Here is a 21,381-nt window from a genome sequence, read left to right as displayed (position 1 = left end):
TACTTGAATCACCATTTAGGGGAGGGGAACATTGATTGAATACATTTTGAAATGATAAGTTGATGGATCCTGGTGTAGGTAGAATTAATAACGGCTATACTGCTGCTGAAGGAACGTAAAAGCAACGAGAATTAGTAATTGTGGCAAGAATAAATCCTAGCATAGATTTCAACAGGCCCTATGTCCCTTAGTGCAGCTAAAGTTAACAAGAGTTTTCTACATATTGCAGGAGTTCAAATAATATAAATGTTGTCATGAAAGTGCTAGACTTTGTATTAAAACAGGAGATACGCACTTGTTCCTTTTACGGAAAACAGTTTCTGAATCTTTCACAATGACTTGAAACTCTTGCTCCTTTTCATCTATATTTTTTCCTATCAAGATTAATTATTCTTTTCTCATGCTTTCTAGTTCTCTAGCAAAAATACTTTTCTGTCTGATTCCTTTGCATGGTAGTAGTAACATCTGTGTTTTACTTTGTGAAGCTCATTTTCATTTTACCTTGAAAACAGGCTTTGTGTTCTTGCTCTGCTATTGTTTCAACCAGTTTTAAATGTTGATGATAAGGACTGTGAACAGACCTTCAAATGAGGCCTTGTACAGTATTATTATTTAGTATGTTTCCATATGAGATACCCTTTGTCTCATATAATTTTTTGACCATTTTTCTAGCTAGTGCAGAGAAGTATTTCTCCATGCAAAGAAAAAAAAAATCAATCAGCATTTCACAAAGCATTACCCTAAGAAACTGGCAGAAACTATATAGAATTGTTGCATTTACTACTCTTTGGTTTTTTCTTGAGGCTGTAGATTGTTCCCCAGACCATTTTAAAAGCTAAGACTTCAATCAAGTGAACCAGTTTATGTGCTAGTAAGACACTTGGCAGAAATTTTGAAGCTGACCATACAGAGATTTGAGAATCAAAATGCAGAGACAGCGTGTGTAGATGAAACATGGAGAAGCTTGTCAACATAAAAGAGCCCCAGATCATTCCTAGATCATCAGTTTGACCTGAATAAAACAGAGCTCAGTTCTTATCACTGTACTTTGCTTTTCAGATCATGAAGGCTATGCTATGCTTAGCATTGCATTTCAGCTTTTGCAGTATGATTTCAGCACAGGCATTATTTGCATTGATGAAGTCTTGAGCACGATAAAGCCCTTGACATTGATATGGTTTGTTTGACCTTTTAACTTTGAATGAAAATATAATTGTTTTTTGAAAAGGCAGAAAAATCCAAAAAGTAATCAGCAAAAGTACTGTTATGGAATTGACTCTTGCAAGCAGGAGGTAGGGGTTTTTTATATCCTAAATATCAAATACATCCACAGATGCTTAACAAAAAAGGCACTTTAATGCAAAAGCTGAGTGTGCTGAAATAAAGATAGAAAGCATTCCATCAGCAGATGAAGATGATGAGCCGGCATGTTCCCTAGTAGGCCAGAAACTCAAAACCAGCGAAATACGTTTCATACTGAATGAGCTAAATTTGCATAGTGACTTAAACTTTAAATATAATCAGGTCTGTTTCAATCACCAGTTTTGTTTGCTAGACATGACACTGTTCAGTATCAACACGAGTTGCTAACATGGAATCTGCTTTGAAATTATCCATTTCTAGCTTATCTAGAAGAGGTCAAAAATACATAAGCCTTTTCCTGAGTTTTGTAAGTCTCTTAGAAAAGTGTGTATAATATCTTCATTCCGTGCATACGGATTTGCAGCTGATGGTGAACTTTTTATCTGTTGAGGCTTTGCTGCAAAATTGAGGGTCTTGTACCTTATATGGAACATTGGTGGCTAACTTTGCCTTGAATAGTTCTTTTGGCCACCATTTCTTTGTTTATGGAGAGTGTAGTTATTAAGTTATTCTGAAAATCAACTGGAGGGCTTTGTAACACTGGAAACCTGGACAAAGTACTCAGATAAAGTAATATATAACATCTAGCACTGCAACTAAATCTAAAAATAGAGTTTGCTGAAGCAATTCTCATGGAAATGGAAGAGAGCTTAGCATCTGGTTTTGCTTTCCTTTCAAGAACTTGGGTGTACATTTAGTACTGAAACATATTAAAGGGGGTAGTTCCTGGAATGATGCAGGCTTTCCTTGATATTTCAATGTACCTTGAATACATTTTCCAGGTGACTGAAAAAAGGAAAACATTGTACACCTCTTTGAAAAAGGTGGAAAGGAGAGCCCCAGGAACTACACACCTGTCAGATTCACCTCTGTGCCTGGGAAGGTCATGGAACAGATCCTCCTACAGTCTATACCAAATTACAGGGAGTCAGGAAGGTGATTTGAGACAGCCAGCATGGCTTCACCAAGGGCAAGTCCTGACTGACCAGCCCAATCAACTTCTGTGATGCAGTGACTGTGATGGAGTGGACAAGGAAAGGGCCACAGATAACATTTTTCTGGATTTCAGGGCCTTCCAAGCCAAGCCATTCTTTGATTTTGAAATTGCTTTAAATCTACAGCTGCTGTAACAAAACAGCCTTCAGGTGTTCTAGGTATAGAACAATTCTTTGTCCATAAGTGAATGTGGAATAGAGGTAATGCAAAACAGCCTTCTCTCCCTTCACAGAGCAGGTTTGTTTAACTAAGCACAAATAGGCATTCGTGGGGCATTTAAAGAGTACAGTTTTATCCCAATGACAGTGAAGCTCACTTAATGCAAAAAGTCCACCCTCATTTTCTTAATCATGAAGAACTGATTATTTGCAGACTTCATTATTGGATTTAAACACTTGGGTGTCTTAAGAAGCTTTTATTCAGAACATAGAGAAAGACAGGTGATTTTGTTTCCTTGCCCAAAACAAGCCATAATTATTGGCAAAGAAACAGCTAAGCAAGAGTTATTTGTTCTGAGTGTGATTTGCTGAATATCATGTCTCCTGACCTTTGATCAGATGAGCATTATTGGAGATTAGTTGGATCAATGGTGGCATATGACATACTTCAAGTATCTGTACAGAATATATCTGATTATAGCATATTAGTACCTGTAGATGTAAAATGTCAAATCTACTGTGCATATTTAGGCCTTTCTAAACATCTGTTCAGTGAGATCTGAGATTGTTGTTTTGTGTATGAAGAAGGTTTTTTGAAGTGATTCTACATTTATAAAACAAAATTTGAAAGGCCATTAAGGAAATTAGTAGAGTAATGTGAATAGGACATTTGAGATTTCACTTATAAGGCTTGGTTGAACAAACACTCAGTTTGTTAGTTGTCCGGAAACAAGTAAAATTAAATTTATAAGTAATTATACATCTGTTCTCCTCTTGAAGCTGAAATAAATCCCTTTTTTTCTTAAGCTAAAGCTGAGAGGTGAGAGCTAAGAATATGGAAAATGAGCACATTGGGTCAAGAAGAGAGCTTATCTGTATAGTGTGATTCAAGAAGTGAAATTATTTTCATGACTTTTAGTATTTAGGATACAGCTAGGGTACTCTTTTTCTTTCTAAATGGGAGGTGCTTGAAGATTTTTTCTAAGTAGTCATTAGAATGTGTAATATTTTTTTTGCCATATAGGAGTTGAAAAGTTAATTTCTGCAGAGTCATGGTGTATAATACACTACAATAATGTTCTTCTTTACTCTGTTTTCCCCGGTCCTCACTGGCTGATGTTTTGTCTTGTCACGAGAGAAGAAAGCCATGAAATCTTTTAATGTACTGACCTCTTATTCTCTGTGTAGTAATTCATATTGCACTTTCTTTCATCCTTTCTCTGACTTTCCTTACGTCATTTCCTTCATAAGTTTTTAAACAGATGTCCTGGTTTGGGGACAAATTTGGGAGAAAACCCCTGAATAGGATCCCTCTGGGAAGCAAACCCCAGTGGCCCCTCCCTCCAACCGGTCCGGTAAAAAAAAAAAAGAAACTCCTTGGAGAAAAGTGGAAAAAACTATTTTACTAAACAAATGAAATGCATACAAGTATAAAAAATGAATAATATGAAACAATAAAATCTGTCCTTCTGGAGCGAGGTGGCAAATTGAGAAAGTCCTTGCCGTGGGTGTAGCTCGGCTCTCTCTCAGTCTCTCCTCTGTCCCAGTCTCTCCGGCGCTGCTGGAAAATGCCGAGGTCCAGGCCCCGGTGGGCCGCAGGTGCAGCCCCCAGTGCTCCCCTGGGTTTTCAGTCCAGAGCAGGTTTAAACAGTTCCAAGAAAAAGGAAAAAAAACAGTCCAGGGAACTTCTCTGCCCTAGCTAGCTGAAACTAACTAAAAGCAAAATAAATCTCTGTCCTGCAGTCTCTCCAAGCCTCCGCCGAACACGCTGTCCGCAGCAGAATGTGGAGTAGTCAGGCAGTTTTCTCAAAACAAACTCCGCGCTTCTCCTTGCTCTTAGAACCAGTCTTAAAGGCACAGGACTCAATATACAGCACAAACAGAACAGACGATTGGGGATACAAACATCATAAAGTTACCCTAGGACAACAGATCATTTGCCACTTTCCCAAGATGCTGCTCTTCTAGGCCTATTCAGGCCTTTAAATGTAGTGAATGGTAAAGCCTGAAAATGAACATTGCCCCATAAGGACCCAGTAAGTGAATCTCAGCATTATAAAGTGTTTTATTTCTGCTTATCATGACATTGTAACTTAGATAACTCAGTAATTTGATTTAATTTTTGTGCATCCTAGCTGTGAATATGAATTCAACATCACCTTTGCGGCTCTGAGCTGCAACTTTGAGCCAAAGCTGACATTACCTAAGTTTGTTAGAAACCACTTACAAATGGTAAAGCCTTGAAATTCAGACATCATCAGAACATGGATTATTATTTGCATAGTTTCTTCATCCATAAAATATTAAAAAGTCTACATATTCAGTGAACTATACTTAATGACATCTTAATCTCCAAGACGCCAATTTTTGAAAAGTCATATGGAATGAGACACTGCTTCTGCCATGTTCTCATTATTGTGTGTGGTCATAAAGAGCACATTTTGAGGTAGTGTTGTTTAAATATTTCATTACTTTGGAATTTTTCTTTCTTTACTTACATTCCAGGAAGTAAATGACCCAGTCCTTTTTCATAAAAGTATTACATAACATAGTGTACATAGCAAGAGAGTTTTAAATTTGAGAAGATATTCAAAATGGTAGTCACACCCATTGCAAGCCATGTATTTTCTATTTAAATAACAGAATACTGGTTTTAGTTGCAGTTTTCATCATTTTGATTGTTTTCTAAAGACAAGAGTGGAAAAATGAGTTGTAAAAAGTATTATTTTTTTTTATATGTGCATGTAGTAATAAATGTACAATTCTGTACTTTTTAAACTCTATTTCTTTACATATGAGATTATTTTTTCCATGTTTTCAGAATTGTTCTGTGAAAATTTGACTTATTACATAAATGGTTTCCATTGCTTTGTTTCTAAGGAGACAAGTTTAATTGCATACATGTATTCTTTCAGATGCTGACACAACTTTGCTTTTAGGTTATCAGCAGATGTAGATTGGGTTTAGAATATCAAAAAAGTTTCTTCAATTTTTTCTTTGTTAAAACTCAGAGTGCAACTTATCAGACTTACTATGATCAAGACTATTACAACTCACATATTTTGAACTTAAACTAGTATTCTTTCCTGTTTTAAAACTTTTAAAGCAATTGCAAAATATAACAGTGAGAAAAGGTGTGAGATCCTTAGCATTAAGGGACTGAACAGCTTTCAGGAATCTTGAATGTCGGAATAATTAGTGGTTTACTCAAAAACCCAGCACCAAACCTTACATCTTTCTGCCACACCTACTCACTTTCCTTCCAAAGTTTCTTTGACTGTCCCTGATGCAATTCACCTAAGAAATCAAATCTCTTTCTTAGCTGCTCTTCTATGTAATAGTTCAGAGATAGACTTAAAATATAAAGAAAACCATGAGAGTAAGTTTAGATATTGTAAAAGGTAGATACTCCCCAGTAGGACTGATCATACATAACCAAGATGTTGGATTTGTCTTACTGTTGAAGAAGATACTGTCTCATTGAGGTTTTGGTTGTTTCGGCTTCATAATTCTTTGGAGAAAAGAGCAATGCAGAATTGTTCTCTCTGTATACCAGTGGTCTGGTACATAATTAATGCTTTGACTTCAACCTGATTAATGCTGTTCTTAAGTATTTTCTAAATTAATATCAACAGGTCAGTTTTAGACTTGTTTCCTTAGTCTCTTTGAAACAGCAGCACCATTTACCTCATGTACTAGTATTTTTTATGGTAAGGGAAAAGATCAAGGCACTAATCACAAAGACATCTGTATCTTCCCTCTTAACTTTTCATCCCTCTAGTCTTCTGTTTGCTAGCTTTTTTTTTTTTTTTTTTTTTTTTTTTTTTTTTTTTTTTTTTTTTTTCTTTTTGTAACCTTAAAGTAGGTTCCATTATTGTACACATAGACTTCTCCTCTTTGAAAGCCTACTAATATTAAAGCAGTTAATGGAACAAATGACTTTTTGTTGGATTAATGATTGTCAAACTAATGAATAATACCAGTATTCAGTACTGTATTATGTTGAATTCTTATTTGACTCTGGGTTTAGATTTCTGGGATTATGGAATACCGCCATTATTTTTAAAAACCTCTGTCTCTCTATATCTAAATTTCTTTAAATCGTGTACACATTCCCTTATTTTCTTGATCTTTATTATTAGTTTCTGTAAAATCATTGAGATTCTTCTAAATGGATTTGACCCTTTATCTCTGTGTTGTCTAGCTTTATCACATATTTTACATTTAGCTCAGCCTTCAGCTACAAGAGTGGCTCTGCTACATCACTAATATTTCTGTTCTTGTACTTCACCTTTCAGTGGCTTCCAGTTCCTACAGTGTTCTCTGCTCTCCTTTCACTTCCATTTTGCATTTGCTGATTTCTTCATTCATGGTTTTTGCCTCATTAAAAAAACCTGTTCTGACAGTCTCATGTGGTGATTCATCAATTTTTTTTTTTTAATTACAATTTTCACAATCATATATAAATGCATGATCTCCACAAAGTAAGTTCTCTGTTCCTTCTATTCCTTCACCCTTCCACTTAAACAACTCTTCATTTAATGGTAATGTGAAAGGTCAGTTACTACAGCCCTTTTACCTAATGGTAATATTCTGTTTACTCATTTGCAAGAAAAAAAATAGGTTAATCTTAAGAGATGTGGAAAAGTTCAATGAGTGAATGAGTGGAGTAAGGAGTCCCTGAGATGATGTGGTAGCTATCTTATTTTCAGTGTAACAGTCTGAAGGTGTGAAAAAATGGGTTTTGACTATAAAAGCATGAGTCAAGTGTATCTTTGTCAAGAAAGCAAGGTGTCAAGCAAACCCCAATGTTGGCAAACAAAAAGAAAAAAGAAAAAAAAGAAAAAAAAGAAAAAAAAAAAAAAAAAAAAAAAAAAAAAAAAAAAAAAAAAAAAAAGCCAGTACTGAATTACTTGGAGCTAGACATTAAGAAAGTTATCTTAGCAACCAGGGGAATACAGCTGTGAAATAACCTTCCCAGCTGATTAATGGGGGTAAAAAGAAAAGTGGTAAAAATGGTGGTTTATTGTCTGGCAGCACAGCAGACTCTGACCTAGGTCTCAGAGGATGTGCTTCATTTAGTAATGAGCCACTGGTCCCACCTGTATGGAGGCCTTGCATGACTAGATCATGCTTCAGCTCCTAGCCAGTGTCTGTCCCCTCTTACCCGTTCATGCTGTTTATCTTTCAGAATACTGATGCAGATATGATGGCTTTACTCGTTCTCAGTTCATATCTTCTCTAAACTTGAGAGCTTTCACCGGTGCAGAAGATTCTCATTGTTTTATCTCCCCCCTCTCTCTCTGTCCCAGGTATCTATCTGATCTAGTTTCTTCTATTTAATGCTCCAATTCATAGTATCTCTTTGCAGTATTATCATCTCATCCTTCATCTTATGAAATCCAAGGCTGATCATATTGCTGTTACCTAATCTTCTTTAATCTTGTTTTGGAGTTCTTCAGTACTGTGCTTTAAAGCAGTTTCTCTTGCTCCCATTGGCTCTGTCTATGCCGGTAAATTAGTCTTTGCTAATTTATCAGCATCAGTAATGCCAACGTGATTGGGCACTGGATCCTGGACTCTGGTTTGAAGACATCAAGTTCAATAACATGGATAGGAGCCATTCACTGATGTAAATGTAACTTACTTCCAGGTCTCTGCTGACCTGTGTATAACTGCACATTAGAAATTGCATTCCATCCCTCTGTATGTAACCTGATAGATTAATATTTATCTTCCATTTTCTTTGGTAATACTGGTGATCCCTGAAGTCTATTGCTGGGCTATGTCTGTAATCACCTTTACATCTATATTTTAGGTGTCTCACTGAGAAGTCTTCCTTATTCAGCCCTCTATTTTTCTGCTAAGTTTTCGCAGCTAGCTATCCTTTGTTGCTTTTAATTTGCTAGATAACATTTTCTGCAAAGAGCTATTTCTATTTCTCCTTTACTCAGGTATTCTTCTGTTAACTAATCAAGAATTCAAGATAAAAATTGTCAAATAGAATCTGAAACTTCCTGTTGCTGATCACTGCAGAGCTCATGTTGTTGAACTTGGATTTCTTTAGAAGTTCTTACTTTCACTATAGGAGCAATGAGGCCTATAGATGTTCTCTGAGTACCATTTTAAAGATGCAGCCTTTTCTCTCTGTCTCCACTTTTGTCCATGCTTTTGTCCTGTTAAGATTCAATTGTTGCAACAGCCTTCTCTGTGACCTTTGGAAATTCAATATTTCTTTACTCTCATCTAGATTCAGTTCTTGCTTCAAAGTTAGTTTCTTGCCCTATCATTTTGTCCATCTTTTACATTCCCCCTCTGGTTCTTATGTTAAGTATGTCTTTGAGTTCAGACAGAACCTAAAGCACACCCTGACAGTTCTAGCTTTCATCTCAGTCTTGTTAGTATCACAGCTTTAACTTACCTACTTCAAAGTGGAACTTTAACCACTTCTCTGCCTGCCTTTAGGCATCATCATGGCCCAATGCTACTGCATTTCTCAAGTCAGAAATTCAGATCTTTAGTTCCTCCCATCACGAACCCTAACACTCCTTCAGAAAGCTATCTTTGTCATTAGTAGCTACCCTTATGCCTTCAGAATTTACCATTTCCTTTGCCTACCTCTTACCTTTCATATTCTAATGTATAATATGCTGTGTCCAGCATAGAATGTATCTCTCTGGGTTTTGTAGTTCCTACCCAAATCCTACCTGGAGTAAAACTTGAGCTTGTTGAGCTCAAACAGAACCAAAAGCACTCCCTGACAGATCCACCCTTCATTTCAAGGTTTATTGAAGTCTTTATAAAGGAGGACAGGACTGTAAGACCTCTAGAAACAGCTGAGTGCAGAAGCTGAGTAACCGTTATTTTCTGGATTCCATACTATGATTTTAGTTCTTCCCTTAAAGCTGGCTTTGACTGTAATGCAATAACTCACATGGCTCGGAATAAGCCATAAAACACATTTTTCTCCTTTCTGTCCTTCACTTTTCCTGCAAGGAGCCAGTGTTACCTTTTAGTTTTTAGATCTTGTTCTATCTGTTGAGGAACACAGCAAATGCTGACATACCTGTAAGAAAATACACTTGCCATTTACTGCCTCATCTCATTTCTGGTATTTCTTGTCCAATTAATCTTTCTTTTCAGCCCCATGTTTTACTGAGCTCTGACCTAAGAGTTGCTCTGTCAGTCCTAAGCTAAACTGATTTTTTGTGTGCTGGTGCAACTCCCTACAACACGCTGATCCATATGTTTACAAGGAGGCACTGCCAGGAGGTCACATCCTCAGAGACATGTGGGTCCCTATTAGGTGTGCTCCATGCTGGCACTCCCATAGCTGGATACAGGCTAGTCAGTGTCTGACAGGAAGTCTGCTCTGTCTGGCCTGACCATCAGATGATGTTGACAGTGGGAGTTCCATTAGCCTCAAACTGGGTTTTGATTACAGCTGTTCCAGTCCAAACTCCCTACAATTACAATTTTCCTGCTGCTTTTATACTTTCAGGTAACTTTATTTCAAAAGTCTCTTTTAAGTTTTTCACCAAATTACAGAACGGCTGAGGTTGAAAAGATATCATCTTTTCAGATGGGTATCATCTGGTCCAGCCCCCTTGCTCAAGCAAGACTAGGTCTATATAGCTTTTGAATACCTCCAAAGATGAAACTCCATTACCTCTCTGGGAAACCTATTCAGTAAAAAAGTGTTTCTTGATGTTCAGTCAGCACCTCCTGTGTTTCAGTATGTGCCCATTGCCTGTGTCACTGGGCATCACTGTCAGGAGCCTGGCTCCACCCTATTTTTACTGTCCCTTCAGACATCTATAGATACTGATAAGCTTTTTCTTCCCTAGTCTTTCTCAGCCTTTCCGCATAGGAGAGGTGCTCCAGTGGCAGCTTCCACATGACCCTTTGCTGGATTGTCTCCTGCATGTCCACGTTTCTGTTGTACTGAGAAGCTCAGAAATGGACTGCACTCCAGGTGTGGCCATGCCAGTACTGTGTAAAGGAGATCAGCTCCCTCGACCTATTGTCAATACTTCGCCTAATGCAGCCCAAGATACAGTTTTCCCTCTTTGCATAGGCTCAGCTATAGCTGTTGCATTAAGCTAATGATTGCCTTCCTCTTTAGCATGTTTGTTTGGGGCCTGATAATAGTCTTCCTTTTTGATATGACCATTTGGGGCAAACATCCTTCAGGCATTTTAGTGTAACCAATAAATGTATACACACGGTATTGACACTCACGGAGGTGTCTTAGCCGGTGGTGGTGTCCAGACCATTTTCTAAGATTGGCATTAAAATTTCCTGTCAAATCTTCATTGTTGAACGGGGCACCAAATATCATTTTTTACTCAGATTTGCAATGGGCCAAGTAATTGACCTAGTTCTTTAACCTACTTTAGATTCTTTGCTGAACTCTGGTTATAAACTCAATACTAACCTTTTTCAAACAAAAGCCCGTAATGGGTAAAGAACCAATATTTGTCTGTTCACTGTTGGTTACATCTCTCATACTAAACCTATGAGCAATACCTGATCCCTTCAATGCCTCTGAACAGTGTACTAGTATACTAAACCTTTCTGATGCTTGATATGTTTGTTTTTGAATTTGCCTAATCTGTTAGTTGTTTTCCATCATTTGGTCTGTTTGTTGGTTTTACCTTCTGTAAAAACAGGGTGGTTGCTTAGTTTTCTAGGTCTCCATTTAAGCAATGAGAATTCTATTACAGCTTGGAGAGCTGACCCCAACTGGGTAAAGGTATATCCCACAGAGTCATGCTCAGTGTATAAACCTGGGGAAAAGCTGCCTGGGGGCCACTGCTTGGGAACAGGCTGAACATCATTTGGCTTATGGTGAGCAATTGCTGTTCATTTGCATTGTCTGCTTTTCTTGGGTTTTATTTCTCTCTTGTTATTTTCCTTTTCATTACATTTAAAAAATATTTTATTTAAATTATTTTAATATTCTTATCTCAACCCATGAGTCCATTAGTTTTCTTACTTTCAGCCCTCCAGTTCTCTCACATCCCACTGTGGGGGTGGAGAGTGGGGTGTGAGCGGCGCTTAGTTGCCATTTGGCATCAAACCATTACATCAGTACACAGATGACCCACAAAATCAAATTATCTCTAAAATTACTGACAATTAGCAAAATTTGCAAACTGGATGTTTAGCAATCTCAACACCAACCTCAAGCACATGAAACTTATTTTGGTTTTATTGCTGTGTCCATGGCCAAAAGCAGCACATCTTCTGCAAGATGTTCAGCATTAGGCATTTGATGGCTGGGGGATATGTACATCTATGCCAGTAAAATTAAATTTGGAGCCCACAGCTGAACTATGTTCCAACTATTTTGTGTTCCAACTTAGAACTGGGTTTTGAAAGTATCATAAGCTCAAGCCAAAATGATTACAAATGCCTGTTCTTCTTTAAGAACTAGTCTTAGAAACAGCCTATGGCTTTACTAATATTTTATGAGCTCACATTAGAATGTGACAGACACTATGGTGTCCTTTGTGATGCTTGTATCCCCAATCATCTGTTCTGTTTGTGTGGTATATTGTGTTCTGTACCTTTAAGACTGGTTCTGAGAGCAAAGCAAGGAGACTGAGAAATGCTGAGTTTGTTTTGAGAAAAACTGCCTGACTTCTGCACATTCCTTCTCCGGACTGTGTTCATCTGAAGCACGGACAGCAGCAGGACAGAGATCTCCTGTGCTTTTAGTTAGTTTCACTAGCTGAGGCAGAGAAGCTCCCTGGACTGTTTTTGTTTTGTTTTGTTTGCTTTTTCTTGGGACTGTTTAAACCTGCTCTGGACTGAAAACCCAGAGGAGCACCAAGAGCTCAGCGCCTGCAGCCCACCGGGGACTGGACCTCCAGAGAGACTGATAAGGGACTGAGCGAGCTGAGCTACCCACTGCAAGGACTTTCTGAATTTACCATCTCACTTCAGAGCAATGAGAGGTTTTATTGTTTCATATTATTCATTTTTTATGCTTGTGGGTACTTTGTTTGTTAAATAGTTTTTTCCACTTTTCTCTGAGGGAGTTCTTTCCCAGACAAGTTGGGGAAGGGGCCGTTTGGGTTTGCTTCCCAGAGGGAACCCAGTAAGGGGTTGGTTTCCTCCCAAATTTGCCCTAAACCAGGACACTACTATATCTACTAGAAAATTAAACTGTGTGAAGGCATGGGCCCAAGCACGGTAACTCATTTCCTTATGTACTTGTGTTGTTAGGAAATGCCTTGGCATTGTTCTCACCTTGCACTTTCCCAAATAATTCCAAGATGTGATTTAGTGTTACGGTGTGTTAATTTGGTTTATATTGTGTTTCATTTTTATATTGGGAGTTGTAATGTTTTCTTCCCCGTTCCCCTTGGAAACTGTATCACGTGGTTCGTCCCTGCTCGGCCGCGCCCATCTCCCACACTGGAATGTAACCCAACTCTGTTCCACTCCCACCTTGTCCCTGCCTGGGCAGCGGCTTGTCCCTGCCTCTGGGCCCTGCCCCCTGGGAAAAAGCCCCGGGATGGGTGGGGCCTTGGTCTCTCCGGTGCCGGCGGGGACGGGGAAGGAGCTAAAGGAGCTCTGGACCAAATAAAGCTATAATTCCCCCCCGGACAAAGAGCAAGCTCATGCCTTTAGCCATCGACGGTCGTCTGGGTCTCTCTAAAGAACCACCACATCTGGCACCTAAACATGTGGCTCGAAGCCACAAGGGGCTCCCAGAAAGCTCGAAGAACCACGCATGGAGCACTTGAGTCCTGAAATGCAGACCATCCACGCAGAGACAGACCCGTCAGGCTTGGCATTCGCTGTGGAGTCTCTGCAACACAGGATTCCACAGGCCAGGGCTGTAGTTTTTTCCTTTGGACTTAAAAGACCCATCGGAGTGCTGCAAAGAAGCCTCCCGAACGGCAGGCTGCTCCCAGAGAAGGTGACCACATGTTCGTGGAAAGCCGACCCTGGGAACCGAGACTGGAAGCTCTTTTTGCACCAAAAGGGTCAGTCTCAGGCAAAAGGGAAAGGAAGGAAAGATTCGTCTGAACGCTGGATTTTTGTTAAGTATTACCACTTTGGGATATCTAAGGAAAAATCTAATTCAGAGGCAGTGTTCCTCAGGGAAAAGGGGTTTTTCCTTTTGGGAAGGTTTTTGCTTTCAGAGTAAACCTTCAGGGTGCTTTAATAGCATATTCCTTTCGGCTCAGTGGAGGGGTGGAAAAGGTAACTGTTTCCCCTTCGGCTTTTTTTTTCTCTCCAGCGGGGTTTCTTTAACTTTCGGTTTCCCAGTCACAGTTAAAGGGGACACAGAAACTTAAAATCTGAGCCAAAACTGGGTGCTAGGCTGTCTGTGTCTCAAAAAAGAGTCTATTATCAGATTTTAAGTGCCTTGGATAATGGGTTGACCCATTGTTCAAAGAAACAATTGAAAAAATTAATTCAGTGATTGTTTTCTCAGTTTCCAGATGTATTGTTAGAGCAAATAAGCTCCCCAGAATTTTGGGAAGCTGTTGCAAAAAAAAGTTGTCTCAATCAAGCTCCCCTAATGATAAGGAAAAAGCAAATTTTCCTCTTTGAAATTTGCAGATTTTATTTGCAATGCAAAAACAAAATTAAAAGAAAAAAAAGCCAGTTCTTTGTGGATTTTCCCCAGTTTCCTCAGTTTCTCCCTATCCCAACCCCAAAATCCCTTCCCCATAATCGGATATTCCTCGAGAACCCCCTAAGCTTTCCCCAAAACTCCCGTCTTCGCTAGTTTGTAAACCCAGGGTTCGGTTTACTTTTGCAGGCAGTTGGAGTGCACAAAAACCCCATCTTAGTGATTCCCAGGCTAGTCTTAGTTCAGAAGGGGGGGTCACAAGATGGAGGGGACTCCTTTGTTCCCCAAAATGGCTGAAGCCATGTGCTCTTGAGTCAGGAGGAGCCTCTCTCTGTCCCTCCTTCCTGCAATCCTTTTCGCAATCCCTTCCTCTCCCCAGACCCCTCCTTCTCTTCAGTGCTGCCCCCGGCACTGCCCTCTCCTCTGACTCTGCCCGTACCCTCAAACCTCTGCCTGGCGACTCCTCCCCATGTGACTCAAGCCTCCAGCCCCTCCCTGCCCCTGGTTCCCACAGTTTCCCCACCCACAGTCCCAATTCCCATGCCCCAGAGCAGGCCGGGGGGGGGTGCAGCCGGGAACCCGGAAGCAGGAAGCAATCCCAGCTTTTCTGCCACCCCTGTCACATATCGATGGTCAAAAAGGGGGGGTGCTGTCCACAGTAATTGGGACCCCTTCCCCCAACAAGCAAGTCAGGAATTATGCAAAGCTCAAGCCAAATTTGGACGCTAAAGTGAATACTTTCACAGCCTTTTAAAAGCAGGGAATCCTGCTGTTCCCTTTGACCTCCAGCAGCTTTTTTCTTCACTCCTTTCGTCCACACAGTTTAGGCTTTGGGACTCTACATGGAAAAAAAGATTAAGAGATTTATTTCTGGAGCTTTGGCAAAATCCTGAAACTGCTGTCGATAATAATAATTTGTCAATTTGATTATAACATCTATGTGGCGATGGTGAATGGGTCTCAGCCCTCAAGCAGGCTCAGGAAATTCCTTTAGCTGTTTTGGAGCGCATTAAAGATGTTGCTTTCAAAGCATTCTTTTCAATCCAACCCGATGGGTCCTTCCAGCCTTACAGTAAAATAAAGCAGCTTCCATCAGAACCTTTTGTAGCATTTGTGGAGCGATTAACCCAAGCTATCGAGTTACAGGTTAAGAATGAAAGAGCCCAGGAACAGGTCCTGGAGGAGATGGCGCTCACCAATGCGAACGAACATTGCAAGGCAGCCATCCTCAGTCTGTCTATAGAACCAGCTTCAACTTTACATGACATGCTCATGTGTACCAAGAAGGTTCCATTCATGACAGTTCCAGAGGTCCACCGCAAAGAGCTGCCGCAGCAGACACCATGCCCCCGTGCCTGTGCCACGGCCACCGCCCAAGAGAAGAATGATATGTCTCCTGTGTGATCAGGATGGACATTGGGCATCTCAATGCCCTTTAAAGAAGCAATTTCTGGACTTTCAGGACAATGGGGCCAGGGGGTCTCAGGGGCCCAAAAAGAATTTTTCAAAAAAGTAAAAGCTGAGCGCCAGCTTGCCCAGCGTGCTGACATAAATGGGGCAAGACTGAGGAAGGGGGAGAAAAAACTGGAAAATGTAAATGTTGAATTAACTAATCCTGCTTTAACCAGTTCTGCCTTTCAGCAAAAGTCACTGGATGTGATAGTAAAGGATCCAGTGACCAGAGAAACAAAAAGTCCTCATGATCAGGTCACCTAGGGTCGTGGGTACGCCTGTGTGTCCACTGCCCCAGGTCTCAAGTGGGTGCCAGCCAAGTGGGTGAAACCTTTCATCTCTAAAACTGCAAAGCCACCTGCAGAGGCCCCACAAGTGGCCAGTGCTGCCTGGAGGAGGAGAAAACACCGAACCCTCTCCTAATTATCCTTTAACAGTATTCTCCTGGACAGTTTGTTTGCACTCAAGGTCATTTTTTTCTTCTGCAACTTTAAAGGTACTCAAGGTCCGAACTCTGAACATCTCCCAGGGACTGAGCCTTCCTCCTTCGCAATTGAATAAGAAAGAGGGAGATGTTACAGTGTGTTAATTTGGTTTATATTGTGTTTCATTTTTATTTTGGGATCTGTAATGTTTTCTCCCCAGTTCCCCTTGGAAACTGTATCACGTGGTTCGTCCCTGCTCGGCCACGCCCATCTCCCACACTGGAATGTAACCCAACTCTGTTCCACTCCCACCTTGTCCCTGCCTGGGCAGCGGCTTGTCCCTGCCTCTGGGCCCTGCCCCCTGGGAAAAAGCCCCGGGATGGGCAGGGGCTCGGTCTCTCCGGCACTGGCGGAGATGAGGAAGGAGCTAAAGGAGCTCTGGACCAAATAAAGCTATAATTCCCCCCCCGGACAAAGAGCAGGCTCTTGCGTTTTGCCATCGACGGTCATCTGGGTCTCTCTAAAGAACCACCACAGTTTAGTTGTTACTCCAGTTTAGGAACCAGTAGGCAGTTTGCATGTGGCTTATCTCTCTGGTCAGTGTTTACTGGTATGCATGTGGCCAGTCTGTGCCAGCTGGCCCTGTACTCAGAGATTGGCACTCTTAACTGAATCACAGAAGTGTAGACAGTGTATTTGTTCCACAGCAACTTTATAGAAAATGCTTTCATTATGCGATAAATGTGCCATAATTAAAAATAGTTTTATTACTCTTTCATTCACTCTGGGGCTGTATTGCAGCACACCCAAGAGGCCATATATTCACTCTAGTTTACACCCCACCAAGTCTTTTATCTGTAGCAGTCCTTCACAGAATCTTCAAATCATTATGGTATGTAAAGATGAATAAAATGGAAGTGGTCAGAGAAGTTGGTCATTAAGCACATGCCATACCTGTGTATGCTGGAGCATTGAATGTATATTCTGGCTACTATACTAATTTGTCTTCAACCAAAATTTCTATATTTCTGTTTTGACCACTGTGTTTGTGAAAGAGTGTATTCAAATAAGGATTTGCCACAATGTAGTTTGGGGTTTTTTTGCAGTGTGCATACTCATGAATCTCAATGATTTTAATATCTTATGCAGTATGTAGCACTGTAGCACCATCTTGTGTAAGCTGCAAATGTCATTTCTGTATATGCAGTCAGTGATCTTCATGTGGAATATAACAATTTTGTTTAAAACCCTTCTATGTAAAACTGAAATTGAGAAATGAACACAAAATACATCCTCTTTATAATCTATGTGGTAGATTTCCTAACAGTGCATTCATTTAAGGTACCTCATTGTTAGGATGATACATATAAATATGAAGCATGGGATGCTGAGCTCTGGAGGCAAGAAATATGCATTCTGTCTGCATTGTGCTACAAATCCACAGAATCAAAGCAGAAAAATGGGAATCTTTATGAGAAATAAAGTGAAACAATACTATAGTATGGCAAAAGGCTGCTAGGGAAAATTAAGTAGAAATGGCTATGAAAGAGCTGACAGGAATAAAGCTGAAATATGCTTTTAAATGAGACAAATGCAAATGAGACAAGGACACAGAACTGAGCGTTCATATTCAGCTGTAGTGCTTTGAGTTTTCTCTATGTTTGGAAAGATGCAAATGTATAGAGACAAAAAATGGGAAGAGAAACACAGAAAACAATTTTGTTCATATGTCAGAGCAAACAATAATTGAAGGCATGGTTATGGTGCACTGAATACATTCCTACCCTTTCATATCTCACATATGGATCTTTTTTCCACCTTTTCATACTTTAATTTGTGTTGTGTTTCCTTTCAGTTTTCTTCCTACTTTTACAGAGTCCAATTTCAGAATACTCAGCAGTTTGTGTAAGAGGAATTATAGTCTTGATGCGAGTTCAGCCATGGAGGTAGTAACTATTAGTTACTTACCACTGCTATGAGTCCAGCATATCATAGTAGTCTTGATGGCTCTTCTTTTGAATGTAATGGAAAGAAGCTCTGACATCACTTTTAGCACTTTCAGTCTTTCCTTTTGCTCTGTCAAATATCTTACTTTTTTCATACATATTTTAGGCAGTTTTAAATACATAGTAACTATAATTCTCTTAGAGTGATTATTCATTTACGTGATGGAAACACATAGATTCAAGAACTCAAAGCATCGGAAAGTTTTGCCTTCACTGTAGCATATAAATGCACTTAACCATGTGTGCTTCCTGAATGTAGCACAGGGGTAAAACACACCCCTTCTTCCTTTTTACATGGAACTGAGTCATAACTGTTTTCATGCCATAGCACCTAAAGAGTCCTGGGCCACAGTATTTTCGGACTATTCCGTTAATACTAGGAGTAAAATGTTGATACTTTACTTCTGTGGTTTTTTCTAAGATTTCCTCAATCAAAATATCTAGCCTCAAATCACACTACATGAGAGCACATCATCCCAACTGCATCAAATGCTTGAATTCTTTGAGGAAAATCATGTAATTGCTGAATATTCAGTCTGTCAGGGTTTCAGATGTGACAGTAAAAGAGCTATTTAGAAAAGCTACAGTGCTGCCTTATTGGTAGGAGTAACTGGTGGAGATATGGACCTGATAAATTTGGTTTTATTTTCACAGTAAAATAAATAGTATTGTTTGACTTTAGATCATGACAAGAGATATCAGGAGAGAGATATTGTGTGATCAAGAAAGATGGCATTTGACTTCTCTGCGATCAAATCTCTCCCAGCTCACGGCCAAATAGTTTTCGATTAGTCTTTGGTGATTGCTAAAAATGCAGATCGTGAAGAGAAAGAACTGACCTGTAGAATGAACACATATATTGACAGGTGCTGGGGAAAAAAATCCTGTGCTCTTTATCCACACATTTGTGGTCCAGGTTCTTCTCTGTCCTCTTTGGCTACAGTTTGTGTTTGTGAGCCTTAGGGAAAAGAGTTTTTCCTCTTTCTTTTGAAATTATAAAAGCAACCAGAAGAAAAAAATCTATGGGTATCAGTTGCGGAAGACAGACTGCAAAAGAACAAAACAAATAAACAAAAAAAGTTGTATCAATGCTTCTCTCACCACACTTTGTAGCTCTCTGCTTGCAATGTGTAGGCTAGTGAGACATTAGGTTTCCCTTTTTGCAACAGTTTTGACAGCAATAAGGTGCAGCTGATTCTAAAAGCCTTTAATCTAGCGTGCTTGAGCATTTATGCAGCCATCATGTCCATATGAGCAATACATCCTGAAATCTACCTGACTGTGTAAAGATTATTTCCTCTTTACTAATTTTCCATTGCATCTTCCATTTTTCACTTTTATATTCACTCATGTGAGGAATTTAACTGTTTTCTAAGTCAACATTAATCTAATGCAACTCCTTCCTATAGCTCAGACAGTAAAAGGGATTGAGAGAAAACATAATTATTGTTAAATTGAAGATAGTTCAATTAAAAATTCAGTGGTAATAAACATTGGCTAAATAATAAATATTGGCTAAAATTTTCTACAGGAATGGAGGATAGATAATAGTATCCAAGATTTTGACAGTTTTAAAACTAGCTTAGAAGCCTCATGGTATGATTCTGACCCCAGCTGAGGACTGAAAGAGTTATTTAAGAGATTGGTGTAAAGAGAATAAAAGTCATTTGGATATGTGGTCAAAAATACCACTATACAAACCAAGTCACTTCCAGTACATCAAACCATAATCAATTCTTTCCACTGGCACATTTTGTGTGTTCTGTTTAACGTCTGAGATACACCAAAATCCCAGGCACTGCAAAACCTGTGGAAGAAGAAAGGAAGTGCTGTGGTTATTTTGTATTTTGCCATCCTATATCCTGAGTTTTGATTAAAAAATCAAATTTTCTCCTTTGAGTTTTATGGTTTCCATGAAGAAGCTGTCACAGAAAACACAAACCAAAACTCAAACCTGAGCAGCAGCTCTTATAGCAGTCATTCAGGAAACTCATGCTTTCCTCAACACACCACTTTGTTTCCACTGTCTCTGACTGTATGAGGCATACAGAACAATGGCTGATCTTTATTTGTATAGAGTATTATTTTATTAAATAGACTGTGCTGAGAGGCTGGAATTCAAATTTCACTTATGTAAGAGTATAGTGGAAATTAAGGGGATTTTTCATCAGTGGTTTATATGCTCATATAGATTATTTTAGTGTCTTTGTCACCCTTTTTAACTGTCATTTAAGAGTATTCTATTTAAGAACTTAGTGTATGTGCTGACACTAGTAATTTCCTTTTTATTTAATTTCTTTAATTTCAGATAACTCTTTGAGCGATCCAGTGGAAGTGACAGCACTTTATTCATTTGAAGGACAACAGCCAGGTGACTTGACTTTCAAAGCCGGAGACAAAATCACAGTGACAACTAAAACAAATTCCCAGTTTGATTGGTGGGAAGGAAGAATAGGAGGAAAAACTGGCATCTTTCCAGCCAATTATGTTGCCATAAGTAACAATTAAATTTGTACAGAAAAAAATATGGAGGCAGCAATGTATTTACTCTGAAAAATATATTTTAACTTTTCAGATTTTATCAAAATGAGATTTTTGATCAATACTATTCTAACAAAAAAAAAAAATTAACTGCTTTGAATGACCATAACTTACCACTAAATTTATTTCTTAAGTAAACAGCAAGTGATAATCAATTTATGAGTTTTATTTTTGAGCTAATTGTCTGATAAAAAGTAACCCAATTTGTGTATAGTTTCAATTCTGTCTTGCTGTATGAATTAATTTTTTACATGAGGGAAAATATGAAACAGTTTAGAATTGGTTATGTTGAAAAAAAAAAAGTTTAACTTCTATTAAATTGTAAATTATGGTCTTTTTCTTTAATAAATGCTCTTAAATTTGCTTCAAACCATGTCTGAATCATAGTTCTTTACTTAGTAAATACGGATGTCTTTTCACAGGTATGGCAGATAAAAGCATCTTCATACTTGACTTTTTTAAAAATCACTCTAGAAATTGTAGTTTTTAGTAACTACTTTAGGTCTGGTCTGTAGTGTTTCTCATTGTTAGGCATACCAGGACCTTTTTTAAAGCAAATCTGTGACAGTTAAGCAGTTCAGCTTCTCTGATAGCTTGTCTTATATTTCCCTCACCTTTGGAGAATTCAAGCACTTCTGAAAGTTTGTTTAGTAAAATGCATGAACAGTCTTTCAAAAAACATATTGCTTATCCCTGATTTCTGTAGGAACTTGTTCCACAGATCTCTCTATCCACATGATAGAGAAATTTCTGTTTTACAAGTGAACTTGAATTCTTCCTGTTTCTTCCCATTTAAATTTTTTGGATTGTTTAATCTTTAAGAAAAGAGCAACATAAAGTAAACT

The 21,381-nt window shown here is 39.0% G+C and overlaps 1 protein-coding gene across 1 annotated transcript in view; it reads left to right on the top strand.

Moving 5' to 3' along the window:
- The window catches only part of SH3YL1 (SH3 and SYLF domain containing 1), a 53,771-nt gene extending 32,983 nt beyond the window's left edge, over positions 1–20,788 (top strand). The window contains exon 10 of the mRNA XM_040057711.1: positions 20,304–20,788. Coding sequence (XP_039913645.1) covers positions 20,304–20,503 — 200 coding nt within the window. The 3' untranslated portion in view covers positions 20,504–20,788. The remainder of the gene's footprint in view (positions 1–20,303) is intronic.
- Positions 20,789–21,381: the final 593 nt, after the last annotated feature.

Source organism: Hirundo rustica, chromosome 3 (genome assembly GCF_015227805.2).
Source record: "Hirundo rustica isolate bHirRus1 chromosome 3, bHirRus1.pri.v3, whole genome shotgun sequence".
NCBI classification, from domain to species: domain Eukaryota; kingdom Metazoa; phylum Chordata; class Aves; order Passeriformes; family Hirundinidae; genus Hirundo; species Hirundo rustica.
The sequence above is the reverse complement of the archived record's forward strand: the minus strand, read 5'-3'. Positions and strand labels throughout refer to the sequence as shown.